Here is a 24,358-nt window from a genome sequence, read left to right on the forward strand (position 1 = left end):
ATTCCACCCCCTTAGCCAAGGGGACAGCCCAAAGAGACGGTTCCTTCTGGTCACATCTGCTTATAATACACATAGCGAAAGATCCGTCCAATATTTTGGAGTGGTCAAATCATTACCTTTCCTTTTCTCCAGGATTTCCCTTCTGTTTTCATTCCTGCCTGTGCTCAATTGGAGTCACATGGCATTTCTGAAGACCTTCTTTTGTGTGTGTGTGTGTGTGTGTGTGTATGTGTGCAGATGTTGATGAGTGCTCCTCGTATCCCTGTCAGAATAGAGGCACGTGCACGGACAAAATCAACAGTTTTACCTGTCACTGTCCACCAGGGTTTACAGGGACATTGTGTGAAATAGGTAAGGTCTCCATTTATTCCGATGGCCATTTCCACATAAAACACAGTTCAAACCTGCAATATAACTTGCTTTCGGGTCACCCAGATATTTTCAATGTGGAACAATCCTATATTTTGTGATCTCAAAAACTTTGAAAAGAATGAACTGATCCCATAACTCATACACTAGCTCTATATTGCCTTTGAGCTGAGGCCGTTGCCTCCTTTGTTCAAAAGCCTTAAAACTGATGTTGGTGTGGAGTTCTGTGACTCCATCTGCGACTCCATCAATATCAAATGTCTCAGAGGCTGCACCTACTCACTGGTCTAAGCCTGCAATGTGTTGATGAGACTTTATAGTAGGTTAGCCCCTCTTCACTCCACGGGCTCTCCTAAGTAACTTTGTCCCTCCTCCCCTGGGCAGCTCTGGCTGCAGCTCCCCCTCCGTTCCCACAGTCCTGCCTCCAGCACTACACCAAACCTCGGCTAATACCCTTCACAGCCAGCCGCACATTCCTTCAGAGTGAGGGGAGCGGTGTGGCGGATATATTAATCAGCTGAGTAAATATCCCGTGTATGTATGTGTGTGTGTGTGTGTGTGTGTGTGTGTGTGTATGTGTGTTGCCTGCAGACATTGACGAATGCCAAGACAGACCATGCCTCAACGGAGCGCAGTGTGTGCAGGGTGTTGGTAGCTTCACCTGTGTGTGCAAAGCGGGTTACACTGGGGTTTTGTGTGAGACAGGTGAGTACAGATCAGGTGAACTTCTTTGAAAGGGCACCTCCATCCTCAGGGAATATTTCCTGCTTTATACATCAGGCAGATGCTTATTCATTTGGCAGATGTCCGTATCCACACTGACTTAAAGAAGCCAGCAAAGCACAATGCTTTTAGGGCAGGTTACAGCTGAAAGAAGTCAAATTAACCATAGACTCACATTTTTCCTCCTGTGGTTTTCATTGTTTAGGTCAGGTTCTATGGATATAACTTTCTAAACTCTATAATCTGACACTGATAAGATGTTTCAAGATCCAGAACTGACTCCTTTCCCTGGCTAAACAAATTGGAATCTCTTCAGCAGGGGTTATTGGTGAAACTTAAACCGTGTGGAGAAATTTGCTGGGAACTAAACCGCTGGCCCTGAGAATATCATGAACTCTTGTTTCTACACGAGACCGGATTACTCTTAATGCTAGACACCTGGTCAATGAAACCATATACCAGCATGAATTCCAACGCATCTTTATGTCATTGGACATTGGTGCAATGACATTACAGAGCTAGACTGAGGATTGATTCCTTGAAGGTCCTGATGCTAATGAATGGGTCTTGTGTTTTTAAATCTAGATATTGATGAGTGTGAATCCCAACCATGTCTGAATGGAGGCGTATGTCTGGATCAGGTGAATAACTACACCTGCACCTGTATAGAGGGTTTCACTGGCAAACACTGTGAAACAGGTGAGCTCTCATTAAACCATTCATTACAAGCCCCTATTCTGAAAATCCAAATCCTCTCTTTCTGATGTTAAATGCCAGTCCCTCTGGATTATCTCTCCTCTGTTTCTGTTTCCTTTCACGATAGGAAAAATGTTTCAGGTTTACACAGCCAATAAGTTCCCGTCTCTTTTTTCATTTAGCTTCCAGCTTTATAACATTTTCCAACTAAGACACGCAAAATGAAAATCTGAAAGGGAGAAATGGTAACAGTGGCTATGAACCACAACTTTTGATCCAACGATCTGCTTTCGCTGCTTCTCCTGTTTTCAGATGTACTATGGCATAGGTTTCACTGACCTCTGATATTTTAAAACAGCCAAACACATTTCAGCAGAAATCTGATTAGCCTAAGATCATAACTTAACCAATTTAACCCTATGTCTGAATGAGGAGTATGCTCTATGGGGATTTTTTTATATACTCATATCATTAGAGACTGTTCAATTCTTCTTTACAACAGTTTATGTGAGATATGGTAGCAGAACTGAATTAGACCCTCTGTTCAGAGCATCTTATTGTTTCTCCTCGACAGAAGTAGAAGTCCTGTCCAATTCCTCCATTGCTGAGGTTGCAAATCAAACAGGTAAGAGTATTCCGATTACGTATACTTTAAATTAGCATATAATACATGCCATACTTGGTACCATGCTCAAGTCTCCTGCGCTTAGAAATTCAGATAGAATTTTGATCTGTTCGAGATTCTAAGCTTGAGAACGGAGTCAGAACTTTGACCTGTTTCATCTGCATATGTTTACAGTCTTGTGTGAGGGCGAAGGATGTGAAATGCGTCAAACATGCAAGTACCTGAGCCCAGGAAAGTACAACTGCACGTGCAACCCCGGTTACTACGGTGACAACTGTGAAGGTAAGTAAGAGAGAGAGCGAGAGAGAGAAAGAGAGAGAGAGATGTCCCGCAGCAATCTGGAGCGCTGCCTGGGAAGAGCGCATATGATAGGTGATGCTAGAGTGGTAGCCTAATTATCTAAACGACATGACCGCGCCCAGTTTACTACAGGAACCTCGCAGCTATATTCGCTTGATGTTGTAAATAAATAACAGCTTTTATAGCACATTTTACTAGTTTACCAACAAAAGGAAGTGTCTCTGTCTAGACTTGAAAGAACTCTCTTTTTTATGAGTTAGCGCCAATGTTTGGAATTCACTTTCATGAGCAGAGGCAGGTGAAATATGCATGGCGCGAGCTGCCTGAAACTTAACTGCCATTGTTTCTTCGGCTGAATCTCTCGCTCTCTCTCTCTCTCGCTCTGTGTGTGTGTGTATGTGTGTGTGGTTAAATAATAAGCGAAATATACAGCGTCAGGTCCGGTTGCTCCCATCACCTATTCAATGCATTGCGGTCTTTATAAGAATATACACGTAACAGGCAAATGTACTGTTTCTGACGTTTGATGAATTATAGTTACAAGCTCTAGGAAACGGTCAATGTACTTTTAAATTAGGCGCTAGACTAGTGGTTCTTGGAGTTTTGTTTCATTTACCGACGCTGTCAACCGCACGTTCTTAGTTCCCCCCTCTTCGAAAGCTTCTAAATAGTACTATGAACCATTGAAATTTCTCGCTAGTCTTCACCCTTGAGCTGAAATAACTATCAACAATATATACTCCCTTAAATCTCCCGAATACCTTCCTGCCTGGCTAGCTTGGAAAGCACAGTGGAAAAAGACGGGCAGCGTTCAGAGGAGGAGAAGGTAGTGGCGAGCCGACAGAACAGGGGAGCGTCTAATCGGGGGCTCTAAGATCAAAGGCACCGACCTCAGAGACGGCCAATGAAAACGGCTCCAGCGAATTAACAATCTATTAATTGCCCCGAGGCCCATACATTTTGATAAAAAAACATGTTCCATATTATCAGAAAAATAATACCCTCACGCAAGCCCCCTGGACTTCAAAAGGAAGCAATTTAACAGCGATACTGCCTCGGCCTTTGATCCACTGCTGCAATTATGGAGTGAAGGAAAATAAAAACAGTCTCCAATTTGTTCGGAAGAGACGTACAGAATGCTGACTTATAATCATCGGGCCTTGTGAACTGTGTAGGAAAAGATGTGGGAAAGGGAGAGGGCTGAGACCTAGAAAAAGGTTTTTAATGCTGAAGGAAAAACACACATGCGCACCCCCCCCCCCCCCACACACACACAGAGTCTCTCTCTCTTTCTCTCTCTCTCTCTCTCTCTCTCTCTCTCTCTCTCTTTCTCTCTCTCTCCCTCTCTCTTATTCCCTTACATGTGCTGGACATATACAGTTGGCCACTTCTCCTATATTTACATTTGGTGCCACTTTGATAGATGAGAAAGTGCACAGTAACATGCTTTAGATTAGTTTGAATGTTTACTGCTCCTCAGCAGTGAAAACTAGATGACCCCGTTCCCTCTAGCAGCATGGGTCTGGACTGCTCTGAGTTAGTCTGTCTTTGTCCCTGCAGAGGAGTGTCTTTGCCAGAATGGAGGTGTTTGTGTGGACTTGAATGGAACCTGTGACTGTCCAACAGGCTTCACTGGACTATACTGTCAGTTTGGTATGTATTTACCGTAATTGAAAACAGACACATTCCCTGAGAATCTTAACCGATCTCGTGAAATTTTCCTCTTACTGTTAGTGCTATTCATATCCACATACGCAAGTTAGTAGATAGAATTTTGCAGGAATATTAAAGCAACTGCCCTCATTCATACAACGGCGAGTTAAGCGATAGATGCCAGTTCAGAGATTCTCGAGGCTTGACTAACTCCCATAGTGTAGTGTAGTTGTCATGCTGGAATTGTAATGCAGACAGATTTTATCTACTTTTTTAAACACATGCAATTCTGTGCTGTATAAAGGTACATATTGCAGTAAACCAGTAAGCTGTTAAATGGGTGGTGGTGCTTATGCATCTTCATACTTTAAAAAAAAACATTTAAACATTGTATGTGAAGATCAACACAAGCAAAATAAGTAATTAGATACTTTTATTATTTATATAGTACTATCTATCTATCTATCTATCTATCTATCTATCTATCTATCTATCTACAGTGTGTGTACATATATAAGTATATGTATGGACCAACGAAAGGTGAACCACAGCTCCTTGGCATCACAAAAGTCTAAACATGATGACACAAAAGCATGATTAATTTTACCAGTGTCCTGAAAAGACTTAGTAGATCTGATTTTAACAATATTTCTTAAAATGGGAAAACAGGATTAAACAAGTCTCTCGGTATTCAAAGAGAAATCTGAGTGAGAATCAAAAATTATACCAAGATTTCTAGCAAATGGTTTAATAAAGGACGCAAGAGGATTAACTGCTAACCGCAATTCCGTGAAATTACTACCAGGACCTATAAGAAAGACTTCTGTTTTATCTGTATTCAACTTGAGGAAATTGCATGTCTCCCAGTGTTTACTAGCTGTGAGACAGCCAGTTAGATTTGCTAGTCTACTGATGTCATTGCATTTTACAGAAAGATACAGCTGTGTGTCATCAACATAAAAATGAAAAGGAATATTAAAACATTAAATGACCCACAGAAGCAAGTAACACGAAAATAGGGTAGGACCGAGAATGGATCCTTGCGGCACCCCTCTGGAAAAATTTGGCAGCAGAAGACGTATCACTTATAGACACTGAAATTTTTCGACCAGATAAATAAGAGGAGAACCAATTTCAAGCAGTTCCTGAAATGCCAACTCACTGACTCAGTCAGTTAAACAAGATACTGTGATCAAGGCAGCAAGGTCTACCAATACCAGAATAAAGACCTGTCCAGAATCATTGCATCGCATTAAAATAACATTTAATACTCTTGAAAGGGCAGTAATGTTATATGCCTGCAGTGCATGTACCAGTTGAATGGAGACCACCTTCTCTGTTTTTTTTTTTAAATAAAAAGTTACTTAGAAATAGATCTAAAATTATTATAATTATATCTATCTGGACCAAGCTTTTTATGAAGACACTGAGCAGTAGCTAGTTCACAGTAATCTGGAACACAACCTGAAATAAGAGACTCATTCACAATAGCTTGACAATAGCGGTCAATAACTAGTAGATAGTAAGGTTTCTTGTTTTTCAACAAAACAGTTGAAGAATTGCTCACAGTCAATAAAAGAAACAGGAGTAAGAGAGGGAGTCCTATTGATGAGACATTCAGTGATAGAAAATAAAGACCTGGTGTTATGCTCCTAAGCAATGATTAAATCATTAAAATAAAAAGCCCTTGCTTCTCTGACTCTTATTTTATAAAAAGCCATTGAATCTTTTATGTTCAAATAGTGAACTTGAAGACTGGACTGTTTCCACCTACACTCAGACTGCCTTCTCTCTCTCTTTTGAGGACAAAATTTCCCCATTCAATCAAGGGGAAGAGTTAACAGATTTTTTAACTTAACTTTAACTTAACTTAAAAGGACCAATACTATCAAGAGTGGCAGCACGCGAGGTATTAATGTAATTTATCAAGTCATTAACATTTGTAGACTGAGTCACTGGTGCACTTTGGCCAGAAAAGACAGCTGCAAAAAGATAGCTTGACGTCACATTAAAAGCACAAAAGCATATACTTATAGTCTCAGAGTGATCTCTCCCTGGGAAATGTCCATTCTTTTCAGCCAATCAATGAGACAGAATTGATGATGGAGACAGAAAGCAAAAAAACAAACAAGCAAACAGCAACGACAAAACCTTCGAGACTTCTGGTTTGTAAGGCCAGCCCTAAATGAAATGTTTATTATTTCTTTCGTGGTCTTCAGAGGTAACACAGACACCTTGCAGTAACAGCAGGCCCTGTCCTGACGGAGGCCCATGTTTAGAGTATGGAGGCACATATCTCTGCACCTGCCAAACTGGCATTGCCGACCTGGACCACAAAGACTTCTACCCCTATGGTAAGTGCGAGAGAGTCATAAGCCTCATTCTTCTGTTGCCATGGTGATTAAACAAATGGAGCGTGTCACTTCATCAGAGTGGCATTTGCCTCCAAACTTTTATAGCACTCAGGAAAAATGAAGAAAAAAAAAGAAAGATTAATTTATATGTTGACATTGCCTGAAGGTAGTGTTTCAATTTGTCATTAAGGGTTCAGATGATCTATGCCTTTGCACCTGCTGAAATGACTGAATCATTCCCAATGGCGCTAATAAAAGTCAGTGCCGGTGACTGTTCTCTCTCTGCTCTTGCGGTGGAACGTGGTCAAGTAGTCGGTGTGTGTGTTTTCCAGTACAGCCGCGATCGGCCTGCGACTCTTCACCGTGTCAGAATGGGGGATACTGTTATGAGAGAGACGGAGGCTATACCTGCGAATGTAAACATGGATATAGGGGGAAACACTGTGAGAAAGGTAATACCAGCTACAGGTTGTGTGTGTCTGTGTGTGTGTGTGTGTGTGTGTGTGTGTGTGTGTGTATGTGTGTGTGCAGTAGGCAATTTGCAGGGGGATGAGGTGGGATGCCATCCTCCTTGTTAGCAAAATGACCAAAATGCATTCCCCTTGTTAACCTGCCATCCCACTATATAGTCTATAAAGTAGTGTCAGTGACCATTGGGCCATCCCCTGTTAAAAAATAACAAATGTGTGTGTGTTTGGTGTTACTTGGGTTTCGTGTCTTCAAATGGATTAATCCCACTGATCCACATAGTACAAATCATATAATTTTACCAATGGATGTCCTTTGCCCTATAGGTGGCCTATTGAAGTCCCCTTTCCCCATCACAACAATTTCAATTAAGTTTTTTTTTTTTTTTTGCAATGCTTCTAGTTCTAAGAGATCTCCATACATGTAGTCTCTGCTGGGTTAAGTCAAAATAGCAGACAAGGCCTGTGAGCAGGCAGAATCACTCATGATGGCTTCAATTGCTAATCGGCATCATTGACTGTGTAATCAGTGCAGTTCTGTGTTTTTTCTCTCTTTGTTGTCCTCAGTCAGATTAAGTATGTGTGCCTCCAGCCCTTGCCGTAATGGAGGTTCATGTAAGGAGGAGGGCGGAAGCTACCACTGTGTGTGTCCTTACAGGTTCACTGGCAAACACTGTGAAGTAGGTGAGTACAAAAGTCAAAAGTAATACAATGAGAGGTTTTATAATCACCTGCGTCTTTGTGTGTGTGCATGTGTGTGTGTGTGTGTGTGTGTGTGCGTGTGTGTGTGTGTATACTTGTTTTTGGAAACTTAGAATATTTTACTGAAAACAAACTATTCTACTGGGGATGTTTTGTTAAACTGGAATTGAAATCATCTTCCCCACTTGTGAATTTTCAATAAAAGATATTGGTCTCCATGGTAAAACTAAGGTGTGAAATTGTTTTTGTTGGTTAGGGTTATGGTTAGGGTTTTGTTAGTCTTTACTTTTCTTATAGTGAAATTCAATGGAGGGTCTCCCAGAATCTAGCATACAAGGCGTGTGTCTGTGTGTCTGTGTGTCTGTGTGTACATGTGCACATTCCATAGTGTCTTTTATGGTCCCAAACCACTCTCTCCTGTTCTCTCACCCCACACTGTACTGCAAAAACAGAATAAGAGTGTGATCCTCTCACATTCTCTTGTTTGGAAAACTGTACTTCCGCACAGAGAGTTCCGTTACAAAAAAAAAAGCTGCAAAGTAAACAAAAATTTTAAGCCAAGGGGCTGTTTTTATCTTTTCATCATCCCAACTGTGTCCCACATTAGAGTTGTGCAACCACTCTTGGTGTTTTGCGTAATGAGCCAGTGTTGGAGTGTGTTCAGTCTTCGGATGTTACACATGTAGGAAAAAAAAAAAGAACTGGCGCAAGCGTGAAAAATGATTTTTCTATCGTTCCCCGAGCTACCGTAAGCTTTTGTGACTTCTCAGATGTTGAAACTATATGAATACTGCACAAACGCTTTCGCAGGCACATGCAAACTGAACACACTGCTTCATGGACACAGGTTGCAAGGTTGCAGCTTGCATGTGCACACTTGTGTACATACACACATATTCATACAAACACACACACACACACACACACGCACATATATATACACACACACACATGCTCAAAACTGTTAATTTTTTGCTGCTCCGTGTCTAGGAAAGCCAGACCCCTGTGCATCCAGTCCATGTCTTAATGGGGGGACATGTTTCCATTACATTGGGAAATACAAATGTGAATGTGCCGGCTCTTACAGTGGGAGACACTGTGAAATCAACAGAGGATCTGCACACACTTCACAAGGTAAATTAAAAAGAAGAGAAGACAATGGAAAATAAAGAGAAGTTGCATCTCTAATCTGTGATTCACATACACTCCCACAAGTTGTTCACACGGGAAATATTTGCCCCCATTATCTTGAATTCATTTGTGGTCTGTGTGTTAGGGTTAATGTGATCAGTGTGTTACTGAAATGCAACATTACTGGAGTCTTTGACATTTAAAAGCCCCAATCCAGAAGCACCCCAGATCTCTCAGTTTTAGAGAATAAACTAAATAACTGTTTTGTCATTTTTCATTTTGCAGAGAGCTGATGGTTCTATAGAGTTTTCTGCTACACAATGCAGGATTTGTGTGTCTGGCTTTTACAAGACAGAATATCATCCTCTTGTCACCTAAATATTTATTTTTACAGCTTCTCCAAATTTATGAATCATTACAGTGAATACACACTGAACTATGTGGGTAATATGAAGTGAAAGCTGCTGGATCTTTGTGTTTTTGAAATGACAGGCATAAGAAAATGTAGATTAGCTGACAGAAGACTATGAGGCTGTAATAAAAATAGGTCATCCTCAGCCTGTCAGGAAATGAACTGTGGAAACATGTAAAGATGTGAGCCTGAATGAAGAGTATAGTTTTGTAAGAGACATGATTGATGTGTTCTGGTATGGTCTACAACATACTGTTGTACTTAAAAATACACCAGAATGAGAATGTTTCTAATGCTGATCTCCAAACACCAGTTTTTCTTTAGACCATTTCCCAATGTGACTGGCACGCTCTTCTAGCAGTGGTTTAAGGCTTTGTCTAACTCTTTCTAAACGACAGAACTGTGTGTATACTCTCTGTATTGCAGTGTTGGATTGTGGGCCTCCACTGAAGGTGAAGCACGCTGAGGTGCAGTTCTCCTCCACTACTCCAGGGTCTGTAGCATTGTACGTCTGCCACAGCGGGTACACCGCAGTTCCCCGGGCAACCCAAAGTGTCTGCGGGGTTCAGGGGTCTTGGAGCCAGCCCCCAGTCTGTGAAGGTGAGTAATTCTTGACACACGTACCCCCAGCAGAAGGGAAATACAATATAGAATAGCATTAGCCAATTTTTCCCCAGGGGACATCTGGAGATCTACCCCCCCAACAGGATTCTGTTCCAACCAAAACGTCATACATCACCTGATTCTTCAATTCAGGTCCTCTTCCTACGTTAGATTAATGAGATGGACTGATTCAGGTATGACAGATTACCTACTGGAACAAAATCACCGCTGAGTTATAGCAGTGTTCCTCAGCTCCTGTCCTGGGACTCACTGGACAGCACCGTTTTATTGTCGAGCAGCTTCGAAACCCTGGTTCAGAGACCTGGATAAACCGGCAGGTCCCGCTCTTTTTCGTAGGTCGTAAAGGAGGTTTGGTAATGTGTAGTTTATGACTGATCATGTGGCACTATATCACCCATGTTACAGTAAGTATAAAGCCAACAGCGAATGAGCCACTCAAAATACAAACAAGCCAGCTGGTTTGATTTGTTATTTATTCGCCGCTCTGTTTTCATGAAGTTGACGATACTTTATTAGTTGAGTTGCCATAGAAGTCAAGCTGCAGCTGTTTCCCGCCTGCTGATTTACAGCCTTCTGGTTTTGTTTGAAATCACCCTGAGTATCGATTTTCTTTGCACAGTGAGATCAGTGTTTATAATGTTTCTATGTAGTGTTGATGTACTGTGATTGTATGGTTGGTTGGCATGGAACGGTTTGTGTAATGTTTTTTTTTTTTTTTTCCTTCCGTCTTTATCCAGAGATAAACGAATGTTTGTCTCAACCGTGTCTGAACGGAGCAACCTGCAGGGACAGAGTGGCTTCCTATCTGTGTGAGTGTGAGGACGGTTTCACTGGACAGCACTGTCAGACAGGTAAAACACACACACACACATACACACACACACGCACACACAGACACACACATACACATACACTAGCACACTGTTGCCTTATTTTGAGTCTGTAGCTCTTGGTTGTATGTCAATATACACCATCCACTATACAGTATATCTGCGTTGCAGTCAGTTTGTATATGCATGTGTGCAGAATATTTGTTAGTTTAAGTGTGAATGTGTGTGCGTGATTGGTCTTTGTATCATGTATCTGTGTCTGTTTTGTCAGATCTGGATGAGTGTTTGTCAGAGCCGTGTAAACACGGTGGTACATGTGAAGACCAGCCTGGCTCTTATTTCTGTCACTGTCAGCAGGGCTACACGGGACAGGACTGTGAGATAGGTAACACAGATTAAACATGTAACCACAATCAATAGCATCCATCAATACTGACATTTCAACCTCATTCATCCTCTGTGCCCTCGTAAGAATGTGAAACCTGTAGATCTGATCACTTCCCCAGGGTCATAGTTTAATTTTAAAAACACTCTCAGAATTTCATGGGTCAGTGTTCTAGGATCCCAGTATTGTAGGTTCCCAGAGTATTATACCATTTGTGAAATAAAATTTTAAATATTGAGTATCTCCATCCCTTCATTTTTTTGAGATGATTATCATAACTTGAAAAAGCTTTCAGCCTTACCAGTGGCTTTGCTCTGTTTCTAGAGCAGGACAGTTGTGAGTCCAATCCCTGCTTGAACGGAGGAGTGTGTCGCGGTTACCGGCGGAACCACTTGTGTGTATGTAAGGAAGGTTTCTTTGGAGACCGCTGCCAAATGTGTAAGTCTGTGTCTATGTTTGTTCATTTGGAAGATGTCAACCTGTTTGCCAGCCGCGTTGCTTGTCTAAACCGCACTCGGCAACTCTTGAAATTCAAAGAAACAATCTGCAGGACTGCCTTGTGGCTCAAAGTGGTCTTTGTCACCCTCTAGTGGAGAATCCATGTGTACTGCAGCCTTGTGGGAACCGTGGTTTCTGTCGCAGTGACAGGAGAGGAAACTACAGTTGTGCCTGCAGAGTAGGCCATACGGGCAGAGACTGCGAGAGAGGTCCGAATATGATTCTACGCAGAACCCGCGTCAACAAAATTTATTAATATATGAGTTGCAGCATAAAAACGTATCACATTTGCAACTTATCACATTTGCTGACATACTGTTTGAATGCAGCTGCTACTGAATTTATCCTATTGATAAAATTCATTCATTGTTGTAATGGGAGGTGTCTAATTAAAAAGTGAAATATATTGAATATATTGAATATCAGTCTGATAACAGTAAAGTGTGAGCTCAGCAATGCTGAAATGTTTAAGCAATTACACCCAAAAAATTGCTGTTATCTGATGTAGTATTTTTCTCTATCACATTATTTTAATGTAATGGTTACTTGAACTGACTATTAATTTTCTAAATCAAAACAGTTATATTTAAATTTTGGGACGCTGTGGAAAAACAGTAAACATCCAGCTATCTCCCTAACGTTGTCAGATCTGTTGCCTCCGTCGGGGCTGCGTGTGTTACGGGTGGAGGAAAATGAGGTGGAGCTGCGCTGGGATCAGCCAGACGCCTCACAGGCCCCGATCAGTGGATTCGCTATCACCTATGCCCCTCTGGGGCGTGGCCCAAGGAAGACGGACCTTCTAGACAGTCAGCGTTCCAGTTACCTGCTCCAGGGCCTCAGTCCGGGCCTTCTCTACAACATCTCCACCTTCTCCGTCAAACGAAACGCCAACAGTAATGACATCAGCCAGCCTGCATTCGCGCTCATCCGCACGAGTAAGAGAAAGCTCTGTGTGTGTGTGTGTGTGTGTGTGTGTGTTTGTGTGAGTGAGTGTGTGTTTGATGGAGAGAGAAATAGTTAAGCAGTGGCTCCAGTCTTGCATTTACAGTTAGCTGTTTCCTCTGTTTTATGTTTTTTTAAAAATACTGAGTTTAAGCATAGACCTCTGAGTTTAAGCATAGAAATAGCAAGAGCAAATATAGCAGTGATTCCATGTTTGTGCGTACGTGTGTGTGTGTGTGTGTGTGTGTATGCGCATGTGTATGTGTGTGCATGTGCAATTGTGTGCATGTGCAGGTATACGTGTTTGATGTGTGTATATATATATTGTGTGAATAACAGTTTGACTCACTGTATGTATATTTGATTTATGTAGGTATATATAATATATCGTCTGTATTAGTATGTCAGGGATGTATACATAAATTGCAGCAGTCTTACCAAATATGTCTAAGTATCTGTGTGCATGTATCTTTGATGATGAGTGTGTAATGTTTGTGTGTTTCTGTGTGACAGGACCACGTAAGGTGGAGCAGTTGGAGGTGGTAAATGTCTCGTCATCTCAGGTGTGGTTCCGTTGGCTGGTGAAGGTGGGCAGACATGCAGTGGTCAGCCAGATCAGAGTAACCCTCACACCCTCTGATGACAGCGGCGTTCGAACAGCAGTCCTCAACACCAGCGTGTCAGAGTACACCTTCAGGTCAGATGTTTTACATGGACACACACACACACACACACACACACACACTCTTTTGCAAAAACTGGAAAATGGCTTTAAATGAAGCTCTTTCTGTGTAGGTCTTTGAAAAAGACGCATTACAATGTTATGTATCACCACTAGATGGCAATCTTAACCCATTTTTTTTTTTTAACACGAAGTATAGAAAGTACTGATCTGATTTTCAAACACTGATTTTTCAAATAATATGTGTTTAACATTCAGTTCATGAAACAAATGGCTATTTTTTTCTAAATGTAATTGATTTGTAAATAATTAATGACTAGTTAATGTGAATTCAGTCAGTGGCTTGAAAAAAATATGGAGAAGAATTCTTTGATGTCGCTAACTTATTCTCATATACTTATGATCTTCAGGGCATTTTTAGGTCATACAGCTATAGCTTAGTGGGATACGGTCAGAATAACAAATGATTAGAGAAAGCCATATGTATTTTTACTCACTGCTCTGTCTGTTGATCCAACAGTTCTTTACTTCCCAGTCAGAGATATACAGTAGACGTGTTGACACAGAGTGGAGTTCGGCCCGAGGACTTACCCTCAACCAGCCACTCTGCAGGACCACTGCATTTCTGGACAAGTAATTTTCATTTCTCAATCTTTTGTCTCTCTCTTTGTCTTTTCTTCCTTTTTGTTCCTTTTCTTTCTATTTCCCTGACTCTTTCTCTCTCTTTTTCTCCCATCTCTCTTTTTTAATGATACTTGCACTTTTTAAATGATTTATGTCCGCATAATATGAATCAAATGAAACATATAGGACATAATATGAAACATAGAGAACTGCACACAAATATTAAAAGTATAAAAGCAAATAAATGCCACCTATTGTGAATATACAGTCTAACAGGACCGCAAAACAGTTTGCACACACAAATAAATCAAATCCTACATATCAGGTGTACAAACAGCAGTGTCTTCTCCATATGTGTCGAGTGCCTGTGACAGCTGACAATGAGTAATATTTTGTATCAGCTGCTCAGCCTTCCTATATGGTTATGTCAGCTGCAGGCCCCTTACCGCTGGCCTGTGCACATAGTCCACACTACCAAATATGAAACCAAGCAGCCAGCACTTGTGACCAATTGTCAAATGGCTTTGGGCTCGAGAGTTTTGTATGTCAGAACCTATTCCCAGTGATAGATAAATGCACATTCCGCCTGCAAAAATAGCACTCACTAGAATATGTCACTGCTTCTATTTCTCATAGAAAACAGTGCCTCTGGATTCTTCCATGTCCAATCAGCAAAACATTTGTCTTACCCTCTTTTTTTTTCTCTTTATTCATCTCTTTGAGTTTCATTTTGTTGGGTGCGTGCATGCATACACATGCACATACGAACGCGCGCACACACGCACATATGCACACGCACGCACACGCACACTCACACACATGCGCACACGCACGCACGCACACACACACACACACAAAACAAACTCTATAGTCCACAGCAAATCATCATTTTTGATGATTAATATTCTGTTTCTCAGGGCCACTCCCCCCTCAGAATCTCAGCCTATCCCACATCACCACCACCTCGGCTCAGGTGACGTGGGACCGCCACCCACGGAGCGTGCAGGACGGCTTTGTGGTCAACGTGACAAGAGGCCTGAGCGTACGGAGTCGTTACCTTCCTGACGGTACAATAGGAGTCTACACGCTGCGTGACCTGGACCCTGGCCAGCATTACCATCTCGCTCTGACTGCTGTATTAAATACTGGCCAGGAACAAATCCACAGCGTTCCTCAACACTTAGCCTTCACTACATGTGAGTGCCCTGACCGCCCATTGTAACATCTACCATATAATCCTGATGAGCAAACTTGAATTGAACACTCACGTACCGTAACAGTTGCTACGGGCCTTGAAATGCAAAGGACAAATTTAGCTTGCAATCTGCAGGCTTCACTAAACGAAATCTCATTGCCTGAATTTCACCTCATAGTGTGTACAGTGGCAGTTTTGAAAAAGACGGAGTGATGAGGGTAATGTTGCCTTGGTGATCTCTCTGTATATTCTTTCCTGGACAGCCCCACTGGAGCAGCAGAGACGGAAGAGTGAAAGGCTGCAGACAGGAGAGGACTCCCCCGTGGGTCGTACCATCACGCAGGCCAAACCTCAGGGCACTGGAACTGCTGAGGAGAGGGAAAACTCAGAGGAACTGCCGAGGTAGGCGTGGGGGGAGTGACTTTGTAGTTGTTGTCTCCAAACAATAATATAAAATCTCCTGAAAAAATAATAAATATTTACAATATCTCAGAGTAAACTAGTACACAAGTTACATCAGAGAGATAAAGGTAAACAGATTTCAAAGGACACAAGAATTTTATGCCGTGATGATATTTTTAAACGATGTTTTTGACCTTTCCCATCTTCTCTTCGTGTTTTTCTCTTTCTGGTTCTTTTAAAAACTCTGTAAATGCTCTCTTCTCTTCTCCTCTTTTCTCCTCTTGTCTCTTCTTTTTTCTTTTCTTCTCTTCTCTTCTCTTCTTTTCTCTTCTCTTCTCTTCTCTTCTCTTCTCTTCTCTTCTCTTCTCTTCTCTTCTCTCAGATACACGGAGTTAGTTGATGGCAGGGGAAGGATAACAGCAAAGTTCACCACTTTACCCAGGAAAACTATCCAACATCGTCCCAGTGAGTGCAGCTCACAGACTCCACATGTACTCTCTGCTATGGTCACGCCACACTCTGCATGGTCTTGTGCATAAACGTTTATTGAATTATGTAAGAAAACGTGTGCCCACTGAATTAACTGCATTGCCCTCCCATTCAGGACCTGAACCCCCAATCAAATTGGAGAGGCTGGAGGAGACAACCAATAAAATCAGCTTAGCTCTGGAGATTCCAGAGGAAGTAACAAGGAGAAGGCCTGGTAGGTATCATCTGGAGCCTGACTGTGTGTCCCCCTGTAGATTATGTCTTCTGCCTTTTGTGATGAAGGATTTGCCACTTTACGTTAGAGCTGAACTCATGCCCTTCTAATTTTGATTTATCTGCCATGTGCAAGGTTTTAAGGAAAGACTACAGTGATTTCTGGCTCTAGATGAATACAAAGAAACAAGTGGAGAAATTAAGAAAAAGTAAATGTGAGTTTGGGAAAAATGAGACTGCTATATAAGGTAGGGAGGCAGCACAGTTCTGAAGGGAGCCATCTGTAGTGAGTGCATCGCTCTCTCCCTCTCTCTCTCTCTTTTTCTCTCACTCTCATTCTCTGCATTTGTGTGTGTATGCGTAGAATGTTTGAGGAGCTGACTACAGCTGCTGTATTTCAGAGCTGTCTTGGGACTGTCGAAGTCAGCCGTGTCAGAACAGTGGGACATGTGTGAAGGACGGTGACTCCTACAGCTGTGACTGCGCAGCCAACTTCAAGGGTAGACAGTGTGAGCTATGTGAGTGTAATCACGTCACTCTCTGATACACACACACACACTATATAAACTGTCCTCATGATCTGAAATGTCATGGAATAATGCTCTAGCTACAGAGATTTCCTGACATTTATAGTCACTTCTCCCACGCTTCATTTTGACTTAGACTTGACCTTACGGCGCTGAAGTACATTTGTAATGGGAAATCTTCCCAGTCTGACGACATGCTCCACTCTTTACTCCCAAATGTTCCTCCTCATCCGGACACCTCAAGTCATCTAAATGTATACCCTTTTTCCCCATATAAACATCCTTTTCCTAAAACTATCAGTCGGCAATTGGTCACTTTTCAAAAGGTCTAGTTAACTCAAGAAACAGGTCCTAAACTAAAGTGCCCTCCACTTAAACTCTGCTTTTTCTTTCTCTGTTGTTTTCTTTCTTTCTCAGTTTGCCAGCGAGTACCGCACCCATGCACCCGGCTTTATTCTGAGACAAAGAGTGTACCTGTCTGGGAAGGCGGAGTCTGCCATTACCTGTGAGTTTTATTTATTCATTTATTTATTTATTTAGATGACTTAACTGGCATGTTCATACCTGCCACTTTTCCACTGGACACCTATTAGCGGTCCATTAAGTGCTTTCCAAACAGACTGACTGCAATGTCTTTGTTAATGTTCATGGTTTTTCTTTTTTAATCATTATAATAGCAGTGCAACACAGATAAATTATAGTGTCAAAATATGGATGTAAGTAATTTCTTACAGCTGTTTTTTTTTTTCTGAAGTACAAACTCTCTTCTGGTAATGTAAAACTATATCCAGCTCTGGCTTCTGACAGAATCCCCCTCCTCTCTCTGCTCTTCTCTCTCTCTTTCACTCCCTCTCTTCCTCCCTCCGCAGGTACAAAAGAACATATAAAGTACAGCAGGACGTTTGTTACAGAGAGATCTGTGAGCCTGTGCTTCCAAAGAAACCCCTCAGTGAGTTTAGTACACAAAGGTCACCACTGTCTTTACATCCTGTTATTACTTAGAACTGAAGCTATAGGGTTGAAGCCTCTTAGATAAAGCGAGCTTTCTAAATCGATGACTGTGGGTAATGCACCCATCATGCGCCCGTTCTACATATTTGCTGGTCTCTGTTAAAAAATAGCACTTATTAGCATAGCATCTGATTCAACACAAATAGAGCAATATTTTCTATGGAAGGACATGAACTGTGGCAAAAATATTGCTCATGCTCAAACTATACTTCTCTCAACAGACAGAAGACCTAACAGACAACAATAATGGTAACACTTGTCCCTTTAAGGCATTGTATTGAAAAACTTTCAAAATTTTACTCTTTGCATATTTTAAAATTTTGCCCTTCATCCTTGTGTTTCCAGGAGGCTGATTCCATGTGATTTTGACGAGGTTGGGTCCTCTAAACCCCCAAGGATCACCTCTTCCAGAGCTAACTCAAGTGAGAAGCCCTGGCCAAGTTCTGGAGTGTTCTCTCCAAAACTCATTGGATCAGTGGTTGCCCAGGCTGACCAGAAGAGTTCCATGACCAATAGACGTTGATTCCTCCCACTCTAGCAGTTACCTGCATCAAATAGCATACCTCAAAATGTCCGTGATGACACATTTAAAAATAACGAGCAGTGGCTATGTAGGCCCTCAGGGAAATGTGTGAATCATTGCCTGTTCTATTTACAAACCTTCACAAAAAATGCATCTCATCTGATTATGAAACTGATAAACCTCCTTACATAGGACCAGGTATGCTCTCCCTCTCTCAGCAAGAGTTCTCCTGAATACTGGAAAAAAAAAACTCAAACATTGCCTTTCTGTTTGTAAAGCAAACATCTCTGCTAGCTATCGTGTAAATAGTGTTTATAGGCTGTTTTGTAGGTGACTATTTTAATAATAAAAATGTTAAAACATGTTTCTCTCTCTCTCCAGAACTTGTTTTATTTTGTGTTAGCTCATAATAAATAAGTTATGGAGTTTAGCATATTTGCAAGTCGTCCCTTTAATTCATTTCCTGAAATTTAGTTACTAAAAAGCGTGTTGGGCAACCGCGCGAAATAGTATCAAGCGAATTCACGGTGAGGAAACAAATACTGCAGTTTAGGGAAGTACCACAAGGTGTCTCTAATGTTAGGGTGTTTACATTGGCTTCAAGAGCGCAGTTTGGGGTTATGCGTGACGTGCGAGTAATGGTGGCGCCAGGCCAGTGGGGGCGCCAAAAATAAGAATGTGTTGCAATTTGGGGGCATTAATCCATTAACAGCTCGCCTAAAAAATACCACAAATGTATCTAAAAATATGTGAGCTCTCTCGTGGTCTAGCTACGTCAGGAAAGTGAGAAAGACATTAAAAATATCAAAACGAGACTGTATTGAAAGGGAACATGACAATTGATTAGACATGAATTTATGAAGCGTCTGCCCACAGAATCGAGTAAACTACCTCACTTTAAGAAGATGGGCAAGGGGTAAAAAGTCAGTACATGTGAGGTGTGGGTAGGCCGTAGTATATGTCTTCATATATGTATGTTTGAAAAGGATAGATATTTGCTCTGTGTTTCGTTTGGGTAGTGTGAAGTCGAGTCGGAAGTCTCTTGCCAGCAATATCGGTTTGATGACTGTTCAGCAAATGTAAATTGTAAACCACACAGGTGAGGATAAACCACAGGTACACATGCAGATATAAACTATTTACTGACTCACTATGATAAATACTCGTCAAAATGTTTTGTTGATATGCACACGGTAGAACTACTGGACATGTATGTATGCGTTATGACAGATCTCGTCTGAGATCCAAAAGACCTGAAAACATACTCCAACCAAATTATACTATAATTTATTTGCATTCAAGAGTAGTCTGTTTAAGGTATCACCCACTTTAAAGGCAGGTTCGAATAGTTCATGTTCGTTAGAATACAGCTGTGTTAACACACAGAATGAAGCTTGGGGAGTGGTCCAATACAAACTCTTCGTTTCCTTAATGCAGTTATTATGGAATCAGTTTTACTCAGACTAGTTTTCAATGAGCGCGCCCGTACAGATGCGTGCGCGCACCAGATTTGACTGAGCCCCACCACCCCCCTTTCCTCAATGAAAACTGAGATTTCAGGGGGGTGGCATACACCATGAAAAGTGAGAACTGGATGGTGCTCTTCAGGCCAGTCCTTCACGGCAGTTCTTTTAGGTTCCCACTCAAAAAAACTCGTTTATGAAGAAATCAGAAGTCGGACTCAGGAAGGAGTACAGAGTTTCATCGGTCCGTCCAGCTGTGAAACCTGGCCGTTCTCCTGGACAGTGCGAAGGTTGATTAGCAGTATCTAACCAAAGTTAGCTGGCTTTGCTAGTCAGTTAGCAAACCGGAGGAAAAACCGGGAGAAAGGAAAAGTAGAGTGTGGATTGACCGCCTTCATCACAAAAGTAGAATTATGTTTCGTCCTTTATGCTTTAGGACGTAACTCGAGCCTCCGATGAGGTCGAAGTTGTACGGTTGAATCGGAGTCCAGTGGGTTTCAGGGAGACAGAGCAAACTGCGATGTTGGGGAAGAAGGAGCCTGCATACTGGTCCGGTGGTAGCCCGTCTGTGTCCCGAGTATGGCCACATACGGTGCTTTGGAGACTAGGGGGTTTCTTTTTCCTACTACTCCTGGAAGGGGCCGTATGTCTTGCCAGCCCGAGCAGCGCTCCGGGCACCAACAATAACAATCGTCCAAGAGTCAACGTTTACATGAGCGAGGAAGAGGTGAAGAAATTCTTGGGTAAGTTTCAGCCCGTGGTACTGTTTTGGACATGGCATACAGTTAGTCTGTAAGTTTGCAGCGAGAGCTGGCAAATTGACGTCGTTTAAAGTGGCTGTGTGCTATTTGGCTAACTAGGTCCTGTGGTATTAACCAGCCGTTTCAACCTTAAGCATATTCCCTGTTGCTTGCTTCAGCGCGTAACAATAATGCTAGTGTCTTTTTGATTTGTTCAGATAGAAAGTAAGCTACACCACAATAGGAGTTTATCCGTATCTTTTTGTTACGTGGAGGCTAATCCAGCACGCTAGTACCTTGCCACTAGGGCTGTGTCAAGGAAACAAAAGCTAGGATAAATTGTATGATTCGCGTTTCTTTTAGGTCAGTTGTGCCATTGAGATGATGTACTTCAGGGTCTAGCTTTACGACTTTGGTAATGTATCGCCAGCTAATATTAACCAGAAATTATACAATGAACTCCAATCTCCTTCTGAAACTCCCTACAACAAAGTTCAAGTGCAGTACTTGTTCCAGTATTTTGATAAAGGAACTCTGCACCTTATCAAAAACACGTGACATTATTTTGTTACGTCGCACGGTTTTACCTTCAGGACCGAAACTGTTCTTTTCATCATTGTTAGATTTCTTAGAAATGTGCACTCGTGTTTTAATTGCATTCTGCATTCTGCAAATGTGAATCAAATACGCCTTAAACACACTTCAAAGCATTGTGTTCTTTGAAGATACTTCTGCAGTTAAGTGACAGAGACATCTATTTAGTAATTTGTTTATATTAAATTTTCTTGACTTTGTCAGATGAAAATTACGGAATTGAATGAGACTAAGAGCAACCTTTTATTCTCCATGACTTGTACTTACTTGCTACCCTAATGGGTAGCATATGAATTAGGGACAGGGACTACATTGTGTTTTGGCGGGTGAATAATGCAGTCAGACCGAGAGGCTGTGGTTATCCTAGGCTAAAATTATTGCGCTAAAATTCCTAGGTCACGAAAGAAACGTAAAATCTGGCTCAGAGCATTTGAATGTCCATACCAGTCTATTAGACCTAAGTAAAAGAGCTTTGCTACCACAGGTATGCTTCCTGGATCATGCCTGGAGCCTAGCCATGCATTACCAACAATATTTTGAATGAGTGTGTTTCGATTTGTCTCTTGTGAAACACATGATGCCCCACTGATCTAGTGTGAATTGTTAATGATTGTTAATTGGCACATCTGTGTTAGTGGTTGAATCTGGAACTGGTCATTAACATTACTAGCGTCACCTTGTGTGGGATAATTAGAGGGTTCAGACACACCAGCGACGATTTCCTGCAGGAAGCTGTGAGTTGGGGAACTGAAACGGACACATTTGCATATGGTTCCATATGCAAAGATGATGTCCAGAAATCATTACAGTTCAAATCCAGTAGGTGATGTTTGGAGAGGCTTTGTCTGTCAATTTGCTTTAAATGTCACTGACAATCCCCTACTCTTAAGTACAAGGTGTAATGCACAAACTGACTTGAATGGGCAGAGCAATTTGATTTCAAAAGTCTTGGTGACTGATGGTTAATACTTGCCGCCCTCGTATTATGGCACTCCCACCAGATAGGAAGCATATATTTTCTTCAGGAGGTCATGGCTTTTAGAGATTAATCTCTGACTGCTATATTGGTTGTCTCTCCTCTCTCCATATTTTCTGCATTACTGTGGTTTTGATGGATGTAGGCTGAGATAGGAATTGTACACTCCCTTTCAGTCATAATCTGATTACTATGACTATTAGAATGTTCCCCAGGTTCTATAGCATTCTTGAAGCTATCTTTTGAAAAAGCATTCTGGAATGCTTAGCTTTGAAACATTTCAAATGAGGTGAGGAGAAAAGGGGAAACAGTGATCAGGCAGCACAGACAAATAGAGGGAAAGCTACTGGGTTTGTCTATCCATTTTGCTACTGCTGTTCTTATACAGACTTCTTCCCCTTGAGCACAACTGTGCCAGCATTCATTGCCTGTTTCTGGAGATCTGTGGTCAGCACTGTTTGGCAGATTCTGTGTAAATGCGAAATGGCTTGTGTCTTTATTTTTTGGAAGATGTTTTTGACATGATGGAGTGGAATTTTGGTGGGAGATTGTCCTTGTTGAGGTCAAAACCAGTTAGTTCGGAGCACACGCTTAAAATGCTCCAACAGTTTTTGCTGTAATATGTCAGTGTCAACAACATCTTGAAAACTGTTAATGCTCTGGCAAGTTTTCTGCTCTGGTGTTACACCCCAATTCACTGCAGTTTACAAAGTCATATTTACAAATAACTGATCATGTCTCCTGGTCTGATTTTGGATTTGAAAAAGTCTTGTACAGTGTAAGTGTGTCTCCTCTCCAGTGTCATTTTCCTAACCTGAAGCCTTTAGAGGTACAACAATAGTCCCTGCCACTCTAGGAAACAACACCCTATCATTATTCTGGAAGTAGACTGAGGCTCATTGTTAGTGAAGGGGACCCACTGGGGAAAACTTCTTGAGGGAGCCTCTGTTTCTGAACTTATCTCTGGGACATCAGTGGTTTCTCGTTGGGGATACCTAGAGCCCCAGAGAATCAGGTGGCCACCTCCAACGCAAAGGGGAGTCTTATTACCATTGATGTGGTTTCTATAATCCCACATTTGTATGACTCATAGGGATATTCTGTCTTGCCAGATTTCTGGTTGAAGAATCTAATGGAATTTTGCTTTTAGGTGAATGTTAAAGACTACATTTAAAGTAATTTGAGCAAGTAATTGCCCTCTGCTCCTGCATTAATTTGTCTAAGGATTTTGTCCTTCTATTGTTGTTTCTCACTAGGCATGTACTATGACTAAATACTCTGCTAATTATTCGAATCACAACAATGTGTTATGATAATTGCACCAAACATTTTTTGTTGATATAGTAGAGCTAAACAAAGCCTTCATCCCATTGAAGATGGTCCCACCTCGGGTGTCCTTTATGGCTTTAATCCTCTCAAGTTCAATGCTAAAGCTTCATTTCGTCAACGCATGGCAAAGAGTATACACTGCAAATGGCTTGCTTGTATCTCTCTCTCTCTCTCTCTCTCTCTCTCTCTCTCTCTCTCCCTCTCTCCCCCTAGCTCTCCTTGTCATTTCCTCTCCCTCTCTCCTGGGTCTCTTGAGTTCTGTAATTCCTTTCACAGATCCTAATCTGCCGTGAGTTTCTTTTGGGTTCCAGTTTGTGCTGCAGTGGACAGCTTAATCCACATTTCATAATTCTGAGTTGAGTTTCTTTTAAAAACAAATTTCATTTGTGTAAAAGGAGACCCTGTTGCAAATTTGACTCATAAACACGCAGTCACTGCCCCTGCCAATGATGAAAGGTTGAATACAATTTCCATATTTACATTCACATCATAATCAGCCTGTTCTGAGCCTTGGATCTTGACTCGGTCTGACATAAAGTAAACATTTTGGAGATGGGCTTTCACGGAGGCTGCCCATGGAGGCGTGTTTTGCCTGTGTTGATGTTGGTTGCTAAAACTGCAATTCTGATTTATTTCCGCCGTGGTGTTTCCTTGAGGCTTTTGGATATAGCTTGTAATTGGGACATTTGATTTAAGGGAATATGTTGTGCAGTCAGACATTTTTCACGTATTATGTCAGAACAGATAATGAAGTGTCAGAAATCTGATATATTAGCCTCTCAGTCACCATATGAAAGGCACCAAGAGGAATTCTTTGATCAGTGAGAGAGTACTTATTCTGGTTCCTGTAACAATTTAGCATAGAGTAAACAAGCTGTT

The 24,358-nt window shown here is 41.6% G+C and overlaps 2 protein-coding genes across 2 annotated transcripts in view; both read left to right on the forward strand.

Moving 5' to 3' along the window:
- Nucleotides 1-18,597, forward strand: part of sned1 (sushi, nidogen and EGF-like domains 1) — a 28,022-nt gene extending 9,425 nt beyond the window's left edge. Inside the window, 27 exon segments of the mRNA XM_030791578.1 lie at nt 238-351; nt 961-1,074; nt 1,678-1,791; nt 2,363-2,413; nt 2,588-2,695; nt 4,274-4,366; nt 6,586-6,720; nt 7,053-7,172; nt 7,755-7,871; nt 8,880-9,023; nt 9,859-10,032; nt 10,794-10,907; nt 11,158-11,271; nt 11,596-11,709; nt 11,862-11,978; nt 12,417-12,704; nt 13,225-13,408; nt 13,914-14,026; nt 14,935-15,213; nt 15,476-15,614; nt 15,997-16,079; nt 16,219-16,317; nt 16,718-16,834; nt 17,261-17,348; nt 17,713-17,792; nt 18,076-18,103; nt 18,200-18,597. Of these exon segments, the coding sequence (XP_030647438.1) occupies nt 238-351; nt 961-1,074; nt 1,678-1,791; nt 2,363-2,413; nt 2,588-2,695; nt 4,274-4,366; nt 6,586-6,720; nt 7,053-7,172; nt 7,755-7,871; nt 8,880-9,023; nt 9,859-10,032; nt 10,794-10,907; nt 11,158-11,271; nt 11,596-11,709; nt 11,862-11,978; nt 12,417-12,704; nt 13,225-13,408; nt 13,914-14,026; nt 14,935-15,213; nt 15,476-15,614; nt 15,997-16,079; nt 16,219-16,317; nt 16,718-16,834; nt 17,261-17,348; nt 17,713-17,792; nt 18,076-18,101 (3,239 nt within the window). The 3' untranslated portion in view covers nt 18,102-18,103; nt 18,200-18,597.
- A 1,344-nt stretch (nt 18,598-19,941) lies between these two features.
- The window catches only part of ryk (receptor like tyrosine kinase), a 40,505-nt gene continuing 36,088 nt past the window's right edge, over nt 19,942-24,358 (forward strand). Inside the window, exon 1 of the mRNA XM_030791599.1 lies at nt 19,942-20,583. Coding sequence (XP_030647459.1) covers nt 20,361-20,583 — 223 coding nt within the window. The 5' untranslated portion in view covers nt 19,942-20,360. The remainder of the gene's footprint in view (nt 20,584-24,358) is intronic.

Source organism: Chanos chanos, chromosome 14, assembly GCF_902362185.1.
Source record: "Chanos chanos chromosome 14, fChaCha1.1, whole genome shotgun sequence".
NCBI classification, from domain to species: Eukaryota; Metazoa; Chordata; class Actinopteri; order Gonorynchiformes; family Chanidae; genus Chanos; species Chanos chanos.